The 19,681-nt window shown below is 24.9% G+C and overlaps 1 protein-coding gene across 1 annotated transcript in view; it reads right to left on the bottom strand.

Annotated features, from left to right (window-relative positions):
- LOC129609692 (dopamine receptor 1) overlaps positions 1-19,441 on the bottom strand; it is a 50,002-nt gene extending 30,561 nt beyond the window's left edge. The window contains exons 1-2 of the mRNA XM_055521795.1: positions 19,144-19,441; positions 7,241-7,391 (exon numbers count right to left, since the gene is read on the bottom strand). Coding sequence (XP_055377770.1) covers positions 7,241-7,391; positions 19,144-19,221 — 229 coding nt within the window. The 5' untranslated portion in view covers positions 19,222-19,441. The remainder of the gene's footprint in view (positions 1-7,240; positions 7,392-19,143) is intronic.
- Positions 19,442-19,681: the final 240 nt, after the last annotated feature.

The raw sequence follows: 19,681 nt of genomic DNA, 5'->3' as shown, positions 1-19,681 counted from the left end.
ATTAGAGAAAAACATAAGGTCGGGTTAAAAAAAAAAATTCCTTTTTCTTTTCCCATTTTCTTTTCGTATATATAAAAACAAAAAGCATACAAAATCGCAAAACAAAAAACACAACTTCCGATGAAAAAAAATATAAAACTTTTGTTTTTTTTTTTTTGTTCTTAGCTCTTTCAGGAATACCTAGTACGAGTATAGGAAGTTTTCTTAAATGACATGTATGTTAAATAAATTTGATACTTTTACACATTGTACACATATCTTATATGTTTTTTTTGGGATTTCGGGAACTTACACTTAGATTGCTTTTGTAAATTTATAAGGATTGAAAGTTTAGCACTAATATAATACATTGAGAATTTTATGCTGTCTAAAGAATCAGTGTGGCGTATATTATAAACTTGTTTAAAAGTCTATTTCATTTTATGTAGTGAAAAAGATTTTCTTTTAAACGAATATTTCATTCATATACGAGTATGCTAGCTACTTACTATCACAGTAACATAATACAAAATAAAAAAAACAAGAATTTATTTGTGAATATTTATCTGGTATAGATTTTAACCTTAAAAGTTACATACGTAACAAAAAGTTGAGTAACTCTCAATCGAAGAAATCAAAAATGGAATTTCATAAAAAATTTAATAAAATTTATTTTAAATATGGATGGATACACAGACATTGCGAGGTAGAATACAAAATCATTTCACTTTATTTGTTCTTAGTACAAATATGAAGTCGTAAACTTGCTTGCCGTGCTAAAGTAATAAAATGTATGCAAAAAATTGCAGAAGCCGTCAAAAAAAAAAAATGTCCTTGATTATGATCAGTCTTGTTAAACAACTACCGGGTAGTTGGATTTGATGCTTCTCTATAGCAATATAAAATTGTTTACGGCTTACACTAGATTTCGTTAAAATTTGATTATCGCGTTTGTTTTGTCTTGAACTTGATCCACCCAAATCGATTTAACATGGCATTAAAAACTGATATAAATTTTTGGAATCTATTTGAAATTTTTAACAAATTTGTAAAAGTTTTCTGAATGAAAAACTGTTTTGGTTTCTCATATGACATTGTTCTTCGAACATGTTTCAATTTTTGATTAATTAAAATAGTTTGGTAATATCTTTGAGTTGTTGCAACATAATACATAGTTAGACAATAATTGAGATTTACCTGGAATATGTTAAATTTTTCGAGCAAGCTTTTCTTAAAAACCTCAGATATTAATTCAAAATAACGGAAAAAGTTTTCAGTATCATAAATACCAAATCAGTATCAAGAATTGTTTACAAACTCAGTTCCGATTTGAGACTGAAGAAATATACTAGTCTACAAAGTCTATTTCTATGCAGTTGAAGTTAAATTAAAATTAATTTATAAATAAATTAAATTTCAAGTTTAATCATTATCTGCTATACGTCTTGATTTTTGAAGTGTACCTGGTTTGGAGCTGTGAACTTGTTCTGATAGAATTGGTATCATCAAACAAAATAACGCTTATGTACGAGCCAGGATACATTGGGTCCCATATAAGCGTTAACGATTGGATTGGATGAGTTGGCACAGAAATGATCGCATTAGTACAGACCGCCTTTTTTGTGGACAGTCAATGCTCGCAATTATTGACAAAATTTGCGTTCTACTTGAGGGAGAATCAAAACTCTGCTTTGGAACAACGGAGGGACAACATTATTCGACGTTATTCCTTACATCTCACTCAAATAAATTTTCGTCAAAGTTGTTTGAGATGAACCGAAACCATGTTCGAGCTACTACAAGATTCTTCACATTACATTGTCCGATTAATCTCAAAATAGAAAAGAAAGCAAAATTTCCTCGATTTCTCAGTGGTTTAAAAAAAGTATTTTTGTTTTCACTATTGTAGTTGTCTGGAACAACGACGATTATATTTAAAAAAAAAAATTTATATTTGTTTGTATGTATTGTTTTAATTAAATGGAAAATTCGTGTGAAAAAATGAAAATGCTGCCTTGCAAAATTTTCAAAAGTAAAATTTGTTTTTTATTATTTTGTTCTTTTCTAATTAATTTGTCATTTATATGAGAATGACTTTTGTTTCATCTAAATAGGTGTCGCGTGTATGTGAAGAAGAATACAGTGTAGTGTGTTTATGAAGCAACAAATTCTGAATGAAACAACATTTAATCTGTTTCTATCTCTCTTTTACTGTTTCTATCTCTCTTTCTCTCTTTTACTGTCTCTATCTCTCTCTAACACTTTGAGAAAGATATGAAATAGTTTCCAATTTCTAAATAGAGAAATTAGTTTCTCACTGAATCCATTCATGTATATAGTGTACGTTATATGAAACTTGTGCTTATGATTATCAAATTCAAACAAGCTAAATATTTTGGAATATGCTAAAAGTTTTTACAGATTCCTTGAAAACCGTTTAAATTCCTCTATTTTGATAAACAAATATTAATATTTTTGTATATCAAAAATTCTTGACCATAATTTTTGCCTTCATTTTCTACTAAACCAATTATATTTTCAGAAATAAACTGAATCAAAATTGTTGAAGTAAAATTAGAAATATCCGATTCGAACTAATGCTTTTTATCAATAATTTAATTGATTTCCTTTGGATACTTTAAAACTTTTTTTATAAATAGAATAGAAAATTTTGTTAAAATCCCAAAATAATGAATTAAAAAATAATAATTGTAATGTCATTGAATTTAATATTGAAAATCTATAGAAAAGCCTTAAACGATGTCTGGTAATATACAATAATTTTAACAATAGAATTTTTAATTTTCAATTTTTATAATGTTCTTATAAAGAATTCTTAACATTTCCAATAATAAATTTTATTATTGAAAAACAATAAATTTTATTGTTATAACAGAATACTGAATGTATGTATGTAATAAAAGTTAAAAATATCCTTATAATTATCTATAATGTTGTTTATATTTTATTCCAACACGTCCATACATACATATGTACATATAATCAAGGATGATTTTTAAGGAATTGTTCAAAATGATAATTTTATAATAAAATATAAATAAAAAAAATATTTTCTTTTTTTGTGTTATTATAAGAAATCTTTTATTATTTTTATTACTTCATTTTTAATAAAAATAATGCGATAATGTACACATGGAACAAACAAATTCAAGGTAACTGAAACAATTTGTAAGATTCTTACCGGAAATTGTCCCTTTCTTTTAAACGTTTTCTTTCCTTTTGTATTATATAGATTATTTATACATACAGACATATGTATATGTATGTGGAAACAAAAATAAAAGTAAATTGAAACTTGAAACTCGTAAAATATTCTTATTGAAAAAAAAAAATTTTTTATAAGAAAATATTGATTTCAGATTTTTGATGCGATTTCATTGTTAAAATGAACAAAAGAAGTCCCGATTAATACCACTACCCACACAGGATATATAAATGACATAAAATGAGAGAAAACAACAAAACAAAATATAGAATATTACAAAAGGAAAAGTAGATCGAAATTGCGATAATAATAACCTACTTACATACAGAAAAAAAAAAATAGAGAAAGAAAATTTTCTAGAAAAATATCGAGAGAAAAAAAAAATATCAGGAAATCAAGCCCTTATTATATTTTTCTTTTATTTTTAAAATTGTTAATATACAATTGAAATAATAATAAAATTATACTCGTAATCATAGTGTACAAAATATAACAGTCTTGTATTTTTATTAAAAAATTTCAGCTTCTTTTACGATTAAAGTAGATTTGTATGTGTTATACGTAATTTGATATTATTCTCTCTTGTGGTTTTATGCTTGAGGATTAAGTTCAAATGAAAAATGAAAACTATAACTGAAAATGTATCAATAACTTTATGGATGAAAATTCTTCAAATGGAGTTGACTGATAAAATTTGATCTTTGTTTGAAATCTCGGCATATATTAAAATTACAAACACAATTTCGTATTCTTACTGGTATTGAAATTGTGTATGATACTTTTATAAATATACTAATATGTTATTACTATATGTATATGCAAATATTGTAAATATGTATGTAATGTATATTGGGAGCTACTAAACTTCTGATGAAATTTATTGGGATTCTTACACAGATTTTTCAAGAACATAATATTGGTATTACAGTTAATATTTTATGAAGCAAATTGTTTTTATAAGTACTGTCAAAGCAGTAAATTGTAAGAAGCTTCTTGGAAATATATAACAAGAATATTATGATGGTCTATTCAAACGTCATAGAGGTCAATATTATTTTAGAATTTCTGGCTGCCCTTTGACATCAATTTTACCCTATTTCTGGAAGATTTAACCATGCCCATGTTTTAATATTTCACCCCCATTTTTCAATTTCTCTATTAAATTTTTATTATATTCCTGTTTGCTTTAATGGCATTCTCAGTCAGAACATTGAGTAATGCTCAAACACAATGGTCAAATTAAAAAAATGGTTCACGTTGGTGTTCATATAGAATTGTCACTAATAATTTGAGTTAAAAGATAATCTACTATCATAAGATTTAGAATAAAAATTTAAATTTTATTGCGGTAATATTCTAAAACTATTTTTTTTTCAATTGAATATTAAATATTTTTTTTTTTTAATTTTAAGAAATAATTTTAATTAAATAATCGGAATATCTAAAAGTATGCCAGATCAACGATAATTCTTTCATTAAAAACGTATAGATATTTAAATTACAAGTTATATACAAAAAAAAATTTAATTGGAAAATTATACAAATAGCACGAATATGCCTGGGATCCAGGTGAAAATATCAATTTTAAGTTATCTCTCTTTATTATGCAAAATCTTGAATACAAGAAACTAGATATAAGAAAAATATGTTGTTGTTATATTTTGTTTCTAACAAATTTTGAAATTATATTGCAAATCTACCAGAAAGGGAAAAGATAACTATATGCCTGACAGTCGTCCGTATGTGAGTTTATGTGTCTTTTTATAAAATTTCTATACCATTTAAGAAGAGCGAGGATTTGTTCGAATCTATGTTCTAATTCTAAATATGTTTAATGGCCAAAAAGGTTTTATTTTTAAAAAAATATTAATAATTTTCAATTTTGAGTACATAGTTCAGAATCGAATTTTGTAACTTGATTTCATAATTCAGCAGATATTAAATCCCCAGAGGCGCAAAATTCTCATTTTTTGTAGTATATTTCCTCTTTTGATATAAGAAATAAAACGCCAAAGTATAATCGTTCATTTAAATAAAAATAACAATCATCGGGCACTGCATTTCGTAAGACGTCTCTGCTCTGAATTTAATTCTTTTATAAAGGGTTTTATTATACAAATCATGGGTTTAATCTGTTACATATTTTGGAATAAATAGCTGCACTTTTTGTTTTTACTGTACAAAATGCCACTTATACACAGTTTATATGTTATTTTGTAAAAAAAGAAGCTTAGAACGTCGCTCTTTCGGCAAATCATGAAAACTCCTTGTTAAAATTAAGCATTCAGGAATTCAATACTTTCATAATATTTGTGATTTTTTTCACAATTGCCATAATTATTTTATTATTCAGCCATTATATTCAGCTTTAAAAAGAAGAAATTACAGGTGGAGACGATTGCGAAAATGATGTAATCATACGAGATTCTAAAAAAATATCCAAATCTGCTTAAGTGTAACACAAACTATTGTTGAAACTAAGTCACTTTTTATAAGCACTTTATATATTTACAAAACAAAATTGACACGAACCCCAACTATTCTTGTTTTTTTTTCTATATAGTAAGAACATTTTCTATCAAAATAAAGTATTTGTATAACATCTATTAAAATCAAGGTACGCCACCCACATTTATTATATTTAAAATGTAGTAAATTCGTTTCAATATTTAGGTAGATCGATAACAATAGTTAATAAATTTACAAAGCGCAACTTAATTTTTGCACGTTGTTGTTTAATTTTTTGGTATACTCGTACAAATCAATTTTTGGTTTCATGAAAAGCTTATATTAAAATTAAATTTTCAGATTAAGAAAAAACAAACCATTTAAGAAATGTTCTTTGTATTCCTACATGTTATATTATTGTACACATATTATGCAAATAACTGTTATATCTTTAGTATGGTTAAAATTTATTATGAATTTTGTTATACAATATTGTAAATGCTGTATGGTTTCTATTGAAAAAAATTCAAAATTATCTTAAAGATTGTAAACAATCAGAACATTTTCAATTCAATTAATTCTTATAAAAATATAAAAATTAAATACAAAATAAATATTGCATATTCTGAATAAATATTTTCATCAGTTAATTTAAGAATCAAATCATTCAGTTATACATTGAAACACAATTCTACGAATTTTAAATTGAATTGAAGGTGTTTACTTTAACAAACATTATTAAGTATGGATATATGCTTTAATCCTTTTGGGTAAAAATTGAATAAAAAAATAAATAAACATAATATAGGAAAATATGAGTATTAATGTGTGAAAATATATATATGTATATATATACGCATATATGTTGAGGTGATAAATTTTTTTCTTTTCGGAAAACAAAAAATTCATTTAATATTAAACTCCAAACAATTTGTTTTCATTTTGAATAATAATGTGTACAAATATTAATTATATTATGTACAATAAATTAATATAAATATTATTGATATAAAATAAAAGAAATACAAATATTTTGTGTAATTTATTTATAAAATAAAATTTTAAATAAATTGAAAATAACAAGATCTTGTTTTAAAATTTTCCACGAAAATATTGTTAAAAATTAATAAAACAAATACAATTTCTTATACATATATAATAATAATAATATTATATAATTAAATATTTTATTTAATATTCATTAAAAATTTTATTCGAAACCAAAAAATTATAACCTTCAAGTTAATTACATTGAATGCAAACCTTAACAATTTATAAAGGACTCTTTTTTTCATATTTTATTTACTCATATTTTTTGTTTGCTTATATTTTTTTTGAAAATTTTCCCTTTTTTTAAGTGAATAATATTCATTAATTAAATGAGAAATTATTCATGAATCCTGTTATTTTTTTTTTTTGCACAATTCTACAGTATATTACGTCCGTAATGTTTTATTTCGAATTATTAATAAAATGAATTAATTATGAAATGTAAGAATTTTAAATTGTATAACACGAAAATTTATAATGTGGTTAAAAATTTTTTTTTTTTTGTAATATTTTATAATAAAAATTATTATTTCATACCGACAATTAAGATCGATGAAAGCGATACTGGTATAGGTTCATCCTCATATTCGAAACCAATATTATTACTGTCATCTACCCCGCCACCATCATCCTCTAAACTTGAATCTCTAAAAATTGGCCAAGATGTCTCATTATAATATGATGTAACCTGAAATTTAATTAAATTTAATTAATAATTTTTTAATTTCTTTTATATTCTGTATTTAAAATTAATAAATTTCAAATAAACAATAATTTTAAAAAATTGCATATTTTTAGGTGCAAAATGCAATTTTAACGATATCCTTAAATTATCACAAGAGAATGATTTTTTGTCGTTTCGTTTTCATAAAACATTTTAGAGAGTTAGAAGAATAAGAATTCTTTTACGATATATAGGAATAAATGCAAGGATAAGCACAAATAAAATAAAAGAATATTTATTTTACTCAACGCATCGGTAACGATTCTTAAATGAAAATTTTTAATTTCTAATACAATAGCAAAACCATTTTTTTTCTTCTAAGATTAAAATTTCAAATTAAGAAAAATTTTCCAAGAATTTTAAGTATGCATATGTTAAAAATGGAATCAGAAATTTATTACACCTTTTGAAAATATTCGGTGATGAAAATACAATGAGCTTAATCTTTATGAATTAAAAATCAATTAGCGTATTTATTGGTTTTATAAATGAACAATATTACAAATAATTCATATTGTTTTATATTTCATTTACAGTACTATGGAATCAATTGAGTAATCAATAGCAGAAATTTGTAAATTTTCAAAAGGAATTCATAGGATTTTGTTTTATTTTATACACAATTGTTTTGTTGCACTGAACTGAAAAATAATATTTCGATTTTTATAACAATAGAAATTGTTACATTATTTTTTAACTATTGTTCTTTATTGAAATCATGATAAATGAAATAATGATAACAGAAAGAAAATGAATTTACTTTTTAAGGTATTTCTGAAAATTAACTGACAAGGAAGAATTATTGTCTTTCCTCTTTATTTTTACACTTAAGAAACGAAATGTAGGATTTATGATAAGTTTTGTGTATAATAATTTCTGAAATATTAATTGTTTGAAGAATTTATTGGTTATAGATTATTTACAATTTTTGCAAATACTTATTTTACGGTCCCATACTGTTCAGTTGAGTTTATCAAATATTCAAATAGCGCTTATAATTATTAAGTTTTATTATTCGATTTGAGTTTGTCTGTCTGTCTCGGTGATCACTCAAAAATGCGAATTCACACAAATTATTTATGGTAGTTACGGCAAAAATCCTATGTATTCTGCATGGAGCAAAAATAATTTAGTAATAATTTAGGAACTGTAATGCACAAAGTTACTCAATTTTGCTTAAGCAAGTTTGTTAATAATTTGAACCTATAATTTTACGTAATTTTGTTATATTTGTACAAGTCCTCATAATAGATGTTATGTAACTAGAAAAATAATTTTGCCATCATATATCTTAGAAACTATATAGACTAGTATATACTTTGTATTTTCCTGCTTGTGGTATACAATGAGAAGATACAAGTATAATTGGAATTAAGCAAAATATTTGTTTTTGTCAAAAACCCTAGGTCACATATCTTGTGTATAACCACTTGTATTGTTCAAAGCAAATGTGCTTTTTTGTAAACTATTTTTCTTCTCCAACCACATTTTGCACACATTTACTATTTGTATAAAGATAATTATTATCGCGTTCAAGACCTTTTAAATGAAAGCCTATCCTAACATGGCAATATGAAGTCACACTACTTATAAAGTTTATGACATTTAACCTTTGCGTACTTTTGATATAAAAATTTAATGATTAAATTTTTTTTTGGCGTATCTTTCCATTTTAAAATAAACATTTTATGTTTAGACCTTTGCCTCACCTATATGTATATATATAATTAACTTCAAAGTTCTTTCATTTAAATTAAGTTCATTTTTCTTGGCGTATTCATTGAATTAGCGTTTTAAGAATATAGTTACAACTACATCCCTATAAATTTCAGTTTTTTGATTTTTCTTATTCTTAAATCGAAAAAATCTGTTTTCAGCAATAATCCTCACTGTTACTGCGTGTATATCACACAATCCCACCTGTAATTATTTTACAGGTAATATGTAAATGTAAGTGTAAAATGTAAACATATAAATTATTGAATTTCTGTACATACATACATTCATATCTTGCACACATGCCCATATTATGTTGCAAATAAATATTTTTATTTCAAAAGTGATTTAAATCTGGTACAACTGAAAAAGAAAAACTGGAAAAGGTTCTTTTAATCTAAAATTAGATTAATTTATTTTCTTTTTAAATTTTTTTTTTATTTCTCTTTTGATAGTTTATGTATGTCGCAATTATAAAAGAAATGTGCTCTAAGTTTTTCTTAGTCCATATTTTTCTTCATTTTTAAATGTTATGCTTCTTTAAGTGTTTCTGAAGGGAATCATGACGAAAGTGTTTTTTAATTTTAAATTTGAAGTTGGCATACTGGCACGATAAATTTAATAAACATTTTATGTCAGATGAGCTGCTTAGGCCAAGCATCAGATGTCATGCAAATTAATATTGCATAAAATAGTCAAACAAAGCACATTTTAAATTTCTGTATTTTCAACAATAATGTCACAAAACATGTCTAAATGGCGACGAATAATAGAAAATCTGTACAATTTACCCCAACATTTTAATACACGTTTTATGATATAATTACTTTTGCATCGAATTCACATCATGCCTATTTATTGTACACTACACATCAATAACCAATTGTCCTTCTAGTTTGAATCATATAGCGTGGCAAAATATTAAAGATTAACTATCTATGTGGGTAGTGGCGTTTTTGCAATCACATACATTTACAAATTCTGATTAATGATTTAAATTGCATAAGAGAGAAATGATAACAATTTTAGTACAATATGGAATTGTTTTTAATCTCAAACGACTTCTTTGGTTTTCCTTTAGGTGTATTTTTGAATATAATCTGATCTTTTTAATATATAATGTACTTAATGTAAAAATATGTTCATGCCGCTTTTTATTTTTAGTTTTAATGGTAAGAGACAAATAAAAAAAAAAAAGGAAACGGAATTTAAAGAAAAAAAAAAGTTGTATCAAATCAATGGTTTGTAAAGAAGCACTTTTCCTTTTAACAAGACAAGATACTGCTTTTAAAAACAATTTAGCTATATGTGCTACACTATTAGAATTAATTTCATTCATATGTTGAAATATATCAAAAATTGCATACATTTGCGATGAGCATGCAATTTCTGAGAAAAAAATTGAAAGAAGTTTTAAGGGTTATTGCGTCAATTAAAAATAATTATATTTTTTAATGGCATGGCAGCAGCAAACTTTCTGCATTTATAGAAATTTGGAAAAAGTTTGCTGTCCTGGTAATATAAGGCGCCAAAAATTCAAATTTTCTAAATTTCATGAGGTGAAAATATGGGAAGGGCCGGAGGTGGAAAAAAATTTATAATGAAACAATCAATTTTCTAATATATAAAAGCTGTGCTAAAATTTTAGACTATTACAATTTACGGTATGGAAGAATAACGATATCAAAAATTCGAAAAAAAAACGTGTTTTAGATAACTGTTAATTATTAGCAGCCATTTTGCTTTTTCAATTATTTAATATTGTATCGTGGTAGAAAAACCCCAACTCTACTTTTCTGTGTTAACAAAATTTCAAAAATGAATATAGTTCCTTTAAAAATAGTATTCAAAAATTTGTATTTTAAGGCCTTTGACAGGCTATAACTTTTAGAATGAGGTAAATAGGTAAAAATTTTCTACCATATTAATAAGTTTCTAGTAGCAATCTATGTACATATTTAATTTCAGCTTTCTATCTTCAAGATTGTAAAAGTTTTCTAAACGGGTCGATGGACGTCCGGACGAACAAAGTGAAACTAATAAGCATTTTTTTTTTAATTTTTTTGGAAAAGTGCTATAAAAAAACGGAATTTAAAAAAAACAAGACATATGAAAAAGATTCAAATCTTAAAGAAAACTTTTGCCTTTCTACCATAGCACACAAGAATCATATAGAACACATTTATACACACATATTCTTTACATATATACCTTAAAGCATTATAGTTAAAAGGATATTGTTTATTTTTTTTGATGATTTTATTCTTTTTGATTTTTTTTTTTCTTTTGAAAAGTTTTAACCTATAAAAGGACTCATTATAATCAGAACACACAGAATCCATATAGGTTCCAGGCTGAAAGAAATTGAAATTTTTCTCTTTTTATTTTCATTTAAAATTCTCAAAAAAATTTTTTTAAACTTCGTACCTACCTACCTACCTACGTACACAACAGCTTTAAACTTATTCCGTATAAAAAGGAATGAAAAAAATCAATATTTTAAAGCGAAAGTAGATTGTGCAGAAAATTTAAGAGTATAGTTTAGAAAAAGTTTTTGCCCCAAAAGAATTCTTTCCCTTTTATTATTATTGTATTTTTCTTTTGGAGTGCGTGTAGGAAAAACGATAACTTTTAAACGAGTTTATTAATAATAAAATATACCGTTACTACTTATTTGTATTTTTAAAAAACTTTCATTTTATTTTTTCTATATGATTTTTGTTTTTGTTTTCTCTATTTTAAAATAATGATATCTTAAGGGTAAATCTTTCCTATCAAGAAAACTTTTTTTTTTTTTCCAAAACTTTCTCAATACTTAAGTGAAAATTTTCTATTTTTGAAATGGAAAAAAGATAATAGAAATATAAAAGGAAAACAAAAAGCATAAATTATGATGAAAATTAACCAAAACCTTTTTATAGAAAATCCTTTTTAAATTTGCCACAGTCATTGCTTAAAAGGAAGGCTTTCATTACAATATTAAATAATATATTTTAATATCTTGTATCTCTCTCCTTCAGGATATTTGAATGTTTTTGTTATCTTATGCCCATTTTAAAGGATACTTAAAATTTCTTTTACAACAAAATACTATGCGATTGTGGTTTTGTTTTCTTTATTTTTGCCAAAAGTCCCAAACAAAAACATAAAAACAAAATAATTTAAATTGAAAAATGAAAGGGGTGAACGACAGTCACTTGATGAAATGTCACTTGATATTATAATCAGAATGAATCTTAAAAAACTTTTCAATTTTATGTTACGATTTTCACGGTTCCAAAATATTAACGCGATATTTTTATTTTTTTTTATTTAATTTTTTGTTACTGGCCGGACCCCGCAGTAAATTTTCAACAACTCGGTTATATTTTAAATTGTTTTGATTTAAAAACTTTCACCCTACTTGGTTTTTATAGGAGTTTTTTTATTTTTTTTTTTTCTGTCTAAAGTAATAGCTTGTAATTAAATTGTTTTTTTTGGAATATAAGAAAGCTTTTAAGTAATTACAAGAAGTGATTTTTTTACCCAAGATTAGAATTAAAATATTTTTTGGTACTTGTTTATTTGTTTGACTTAGTATAGAAAAGAATATAGAAGAAATAAAGAAGTTTTGGAATCTAAGAAAAAGTAGAGAAGAGAATTTTGATATTTTAATGGCTTTTAAAGATAAAAATTCATTCTTTTAAATTCTGAAGAAATTATTTAAAAAAAAAAAAAACATATGTAAATAAAGTGAAAGCAATTAAAGATAATTTTTTATTAAATTATTAGCCGTTTTGAAAAGTTCAAATTGTATTTGAGATAAATTTTGCCTTAAGAAATCGTTTAATGTGTAAGATAGTATAGATGTTGAAATTTTGTAAGGCTATGAATGGAAATTTGATATTAGTTTTATCAATTCAATAATTAACGAGAATATTAGAAAAACTGTTGTAAGAAAATGTAATAAGATGAATTTTGAATTGGCAAAATAGGAAAATTCGTAACTAACGAAATTATTCGAAGATAACAAACCATTATTTTTTATCTGTCTTTCTATTGGATTTAATATTAGTTGGTTGAATACCATAATTAAATATTTATTGTTTCCTATAGGGAACTTACCTATTTGAAATTATAGGGAAAACCAAAAATTAAATCTTATAACACCTTAGCAGCGTAATTGTTTGAGTATATGTTATTATAAAAGAAATTTGTTGCAGATTGAAATAGAATATTTCTCTTACGAATATTTAAACTGCAAATATGATTTTGCACACACATATTTCTTGATAATTAAGAAGATTACAATGAACCAATAATAGTTTGACCTTATACTCCAAAGAACCAGTTTCCCAGATTATTAATTACCTTAATCACAAACGTATAACAATATTTCATTTGCATTATAGATAAAGGTGATTTTTTCAAAGTAAGCTATCGAATTATATAGTATAGATGTCGCTCAATAATGTTTGATTGTCAATCTAACTAATAGAAAATAGTATTCTATTAACACATTTTACTGTAATAACAAATAAATCGACTGAAATGCACACCCTTCACCTTAAAAATCTTAGTATATAAAAACTTGTTTTTGAAATATTTAATATAAGCTTGAATAGCAGCTACCGAAACATATCAAGCCATTCCATAAAAACTTCGCGAATATGCTCGGACTATATGCTTGAACACACAACTGACAAATTTCATGTAGCTCATTTTATAATTTTTCTGAATAATTATATAGTAGCTACCCGAATTCGTGCAGCCAATCCATTAAAACTTATAGAATATATGTAAAATGTAATTCGACACACGCTCACAAAATTTAGTCATAATATTATCTCTATTAATTGTTGAAATATTTAAGAAAATACCTCTTTGTGTTGAATTGCAGCTAACCCGAACCCGTTGCTCGAACTAGTTCAATTTCAATAGCAGCTGTCTTTGAAAGAAAAGAAGTAATTTGCGAAAGTTTAGTTGTATTTACTCTATTCGTTTTTGAATTATAGCGTAATCGAACAGATGGATGGACGGATATGTCGTCCATCTATCTGTTCGATCAACGCAGGATTTTGCGCTTAACACTCCTTTACTCCTTTAGATGATTACAAACTCCATACCAAAGTTTATATAGCATTCATGAAAATGCAGGGTATAAAAATAGTCTTATAGAACACTAAATTCAAATTTTCATCGAATAGAGCTGACTTCTTTCTTAATTTTTCTGACATATCAAGTTTCATAAAATTGTTATTATGTGGGTTTATCTCAGCTCATATCCTTTTTCCATATTATATGCTTTTCTTTTTCTTTTGTATAATATGAGGCCACCATATTTAATGAACCAATTACACTTAATTTCTATATCTAAAAGATTATTTCTTTGAGGTTTTTTATACCAGATAAATTATACAAAAGAAATTACTCCTAAAAAAACGTCTAGATGCAGTTTAAGTTAAAACCATTAAAACCCTAACTTACTTTGTTCTTTAAGCTCACATCATAATGTAATTGATATTCAAAACCATTTTACTAAGGTTTTCTATATTAAAAAATTATTTAATTGAGTTGATCCAAAGAGAAAATTTTTACTTAAACAAAAAGTAAAGGATTACATTGATGTCCCGTACCATGGAAAAAAAAAAGGAAAATTTTCAAATCATGGAAAAAACTTTGATTTCGTATTTGTTTATCCTTTCTATTTTCAACGAAAAAAAAAACAAAAAAAAAAAATAATAATAAAATCTTTGTTTTTGACAAGGTTAATTGAATAAATTACCTTCAAAGTAAAAAGTTAATAAAAATACACAAACACATACATACACAAATTTTTATAATTTCGAATTTTTACAGTGATATAAACTTTTTATAAAATATAAGATAAAATAAAAAATATTGAAAAAAATTATTCAATTAATATTACGGATGAAGTTTTAAGTATAATGAAGTTAATAAGGATCAACTCCTCTTTAATATTTTTATATGGCAGCATTATTTTCACACTGCTTTAGTAAAATAAAATTTTAAATTTAATTACACAAGCTCCATGTATAGTCAAAGTATTTTACGAGCAAATGGAAATTACATGTTTTTCGTTTACAACGTGGACCCAAAGGTGTATAACATCAAAAGTTTACATATGCAATAGAAGTGCTTAATATATTTAATAACAAAAATAATTAGGTAATCACAAAATATATATGGACTATAAATGTTAATAAAAATTTAAAAATTAAAAATAATATTTTAGTTTCATAGTCAGAATGAAGTCACATATGCGAAATAATTGGATTCAATTTTCAAATGAAAATGTGCATTAACTCAGTATTTTTAGCGAAAATTTTTTAAACAAATTATTGCAACACAATAAAATCCAAACCTACTACTACTAAAAAATTATTTAACAAAGTGTCATTAAAAACAATATCAATAATAGAGTTAGGTTTTTGTGGTTGACATAATAAGCTAGGTTTTTATTTGAACTCTTTACAACACCTCCCAAACATATATCTATCGCACACGCGATATACAGTAGAACCGCACTTATGCTAACAAATATAAAAGCTACATTGTTAAAATACTAAAAATGTGTTCGCCCTGAAAAATTTCATAAAGACTGAATTTGAAGTTTTTTTATTAAAAAATTTAGGAAAAATTTAATATATTGGAGATAACCGTAAAGTTATAAAGGGCTCTCTCTAACTTTAACTCTCCTTGGCCTGAATTATGTCAGTCTCTCTTAGGCCTGAAATATGTTAGCCTTCAAATAAATATCAATAATCATTTTTGGATTTTTCTATGCATCAAAAAGAAACGGATATAAAATAAATTTGACTGAAAGTAATAGCAAAGTAATTATCATGTCAAAAACAGTTAATATATGCATGAGCTCACGGAGAAAGAATCATGAAGAAATTATTCTTGAATAATTAACACCACGAAATATCGGAACCAGAATCTTTTTATACGACTATCTTTAGAAGAAACTTTAGAAAAGAAGAATTTTTTTTTAACACTTTTTCAACTTTCAAGCTTTAATACGTCATCTATTGGATTTTCTTCACTTCTTATCTTCATGTAACTATGTCTACTGTAGTCTGCAGTTCATACAAAGGGTTTACTGTAGACACAATATGTCATAATGAATAAATAAACATTGTGAATTAGAAAAAAAAGAGATAGAGCGTGTTCTTTTCAAGAGTATGTTATAATCCAAGCATAGAAATCTTCAAACGCACAATAGGCCAGGCATACCATAATACAAGCCTATATTACAATTCTAGTTAAATCTTTCTTAATAAAAGAACGAGTAGGAGACCTGATTAGACGGGTCTGTTCCGGTAGACTCTTTGTACTATTAGAATGAAAATAAATGTCCAATAGTTTAGTTTTTAATTCTCAGTCCCGTATAGCAAAATTCCAATCTCAAACCCAATTCCAATTTCAAACTTATTTCAACGAATTTCAATTATTGTCATAAAAGTTATTTGGAACATTATACACCCCTAAAGGAAACATATTCACAATTTATTTGCATAGATTTTGTTTTTATAAAAACCACAATTGCATTATTCAATTGCAGACACATAAATAATTAAAATTGTTTTATCAAATACAAAAAAAAAAAATACAAACAAAAAGCATTCAATTGAAAATAAAATAAAAAAAATTCAGTCAAAAATTGAAATTTATTTTCATTGTTTTTTGTAACTGATAATTAAATTTTTAAATAATCTATTCACACAGCCAAATGTAAAAGAACAAACAATCTAAAATAGTGTTTTAATTTGATAAATAGACTAGAAACATTTGATTAACATCTCTGACATCTATATTTGACAACGGATTGGTTGTTTATATGAAAAATTAAATGTAAGAAAATAGCATCGGCCTAGGTGCGATTAGACTGCCTTGTAAAAAATTAATAAAATAATTTCAATTCAATTTTAAAACAAACTTTGTTCAACTCTATTCTGCCAGACTCCCAAGTGTCTGATCAAAAATGTAATAATTAGATCATTTTCAAAATGCAAGTGTGGTCTTTGTATTAGGTTTTCAGTCTTATTGTTTGGAGGTGTTGAAATTTTATGGGTAAAATAATTTTCGATTTGAGATTTATTAAATTAAGGATATTAAATCAAAATACTTTACTCTTTGCTCATTTATGAAATTTTTAGTATGCAGGTCTAGTATAACTCCAAAAACTTACAATAACAATGAGAATGTAAATAAGAAATATTTTTATATTCTTTAAGAACAGAACAGCTTATCTTTAATCACATTTATTGTGTCATTACGAAAATAACACCCTGTATAATAATAAATTTAAACTAAGATCAATTAATTTTAAAACAATTGTATTTTATGTTGTACGTGTACAAACAAAGATACATGTACACATATTTATATATATATATATATATGATTGTTGGTAAATTGAAAATTGTTAAATGTCATAATTATAAAATATTTATTATTATTTTTAAAATTTATTGTAATTTTGCCATATACAAGTACATAATTCGGCATAGATAAATTTAATGTATGTGGTTATGGATATATACATATAAAATTTAGGTATATGATGTATGAGGTATATGTATATAAAATATAATGAAACCTGATTAGTATTATGACTACCGAAATTAAGTACTTGTGAGTGAATCGATTAAAAATTTCAATATACATAAATGCATATTGCATCCTCTTATACTCGTATATTTTCAGAATATTCTTTAAAAGATTTTAATTTTCAATAAAAATTCATTGCATTAACATAATTGGATCATCAAGGACTAACCAAGTTATAATCCGGAAGAAACTTTAGTAATTATAATGCTTTTTGGCAACTAAATGAAATTAAAATTTTGTAAAGCAAAACTAAATTTTAAATTTATTTTTAATTGCAGCCTAAGACAAATCGGAATTTCATGCCAGAATTTTTATGTGCTTGCTAACAACACATCCGTCATTATACTTCAATTCGTATGGTTCTATAATGTAATTCGTATGGTGCTATACTGCAATATAGTACACTTTAGTTTCTTTTACTACCGTTCAAATTCCAATATACAAATAAGTTGAAATTACTGAGACATACTATCTTTTAAAAATATGTTAAAAATTAAAGAAGACCTCACTGAAAACTAATTCATGAGAATTTTGTCGCAGCCAAGGAGTTGCAGAACATCTTGTTTCTTGAGAGGTTTCAATTTAGGATGTGTTTTCTAAATTTGTAAAAAAAGAAACATTGATATATAGAACTATATCGTATCAATGTTAATTTTTCTTAGACCCACTTTTCTTGAATTAAAATTAAATGGATTCAAGGTTCGCAAACAAAAATTTTAAAGCTCAACTCGTATATGTTATATAGGTGACATAACTATATTCTGCAACTGTTGAAACGAAAGAAATTTTTTTCCAGTTTTACTTGGGTCTTCTATTTAATGGTAGTCTACAAACCAAATGGCCTAAAATTTTTAAAAGCATAAGTTTTTATGGAAGCTATAGTTCATTAGAAGCTGTTCAATGAATCAATATTAATTTCTTTTCAGAATAAGTTATCCACAAAATTTTGGGGAATTTGGGGATACTGTACCACGAATGGGGTACAGTAGACTAGACTTTCAGAAATGTTTTAAGCAAATTTAAAATTCTAATCATAATTGCAACCGTCATGTTTGAATTTTGTTTCACTTAATATAGAAGATTTTTAAAGAATTTAAGAATACATTGGATGTTTTCATGTTTCAACAACATCTATTGTAAAGCAAGCATCGCAGAATTATAAAATTTTAACAAGGGATGCCTCTATTTTCAAATCTTCCACAATCTCCATTTGTTATAGATTTAATTCCCAGCATTTGGTGAGCGTACTTATAACATATTAAAATGCAATGTTCGATATATATGCTCATGATTTTTTAGGCGAAGCTGTTAGAATTTTACAAATGAATTTTAGTACTTAATTATTTAAGAACATCACAATTAAAAATTAAAAAAGTATACTTACGCTGGCATCAGTTGTATCATACCACGTCGTTAAAAGTCTAATATCTATTTCTGGATCTATTTGAGCACTGTTAGTCATATTGCTAATTGTTTATTTCAAAATCTATTATACTATTTTCTATGATTAAAAACTATTTACATTTGAATTTTTTTTTTACATTCTACCAATTCGACTCTTGTTATTTTTTTTTATTAAAATTTTTTATTTTGTTATTTAAATTTTTTGTTCATATTTGAAGCATAAATTTGAATTTTTTTCTCATACCTTTTTAAAATCACAGTTAAATTTGATTTTAACTCATATTGAACTTTATTTTTTTTTTTGTAAATCAATTATTTATTGTTGTCACATAATCCACTTGTGTCATCATTTTTAATTTTGTTTTTAATCTTTTTTTTTTTGTAATAAACTTTACCACAAAGGCGGCTTTTGCTATTCACAATATAATTGTCATATTTTTCCAATTGGTTTTTTTTAAATACTTTTGCATGACAAACAAAAAAACAATGTTTGGCATAGTTTTATGGTTAATGCCAAT

This window comes from Condylostylus longicornis, unplaced genomic scaffold (genome assembly GCF_029603195.1).
Source record: "Condylostylus longicornis isolate FDR11 unplaced genomic scaffold, ASM2960319v2 ptg000040l, whole genome shotgun sequence".
NCBI classification, from domain to species: domain Eukaryota; kingdom Metazoa; phylum Arthropoda; class Insecta; order Diptera; family Dolichopodidae; genus Condylostylus; species Condylostylus longicornis.
This window is presented reverse-complemented; position numbering and strand designations above follow the sequence as displayed.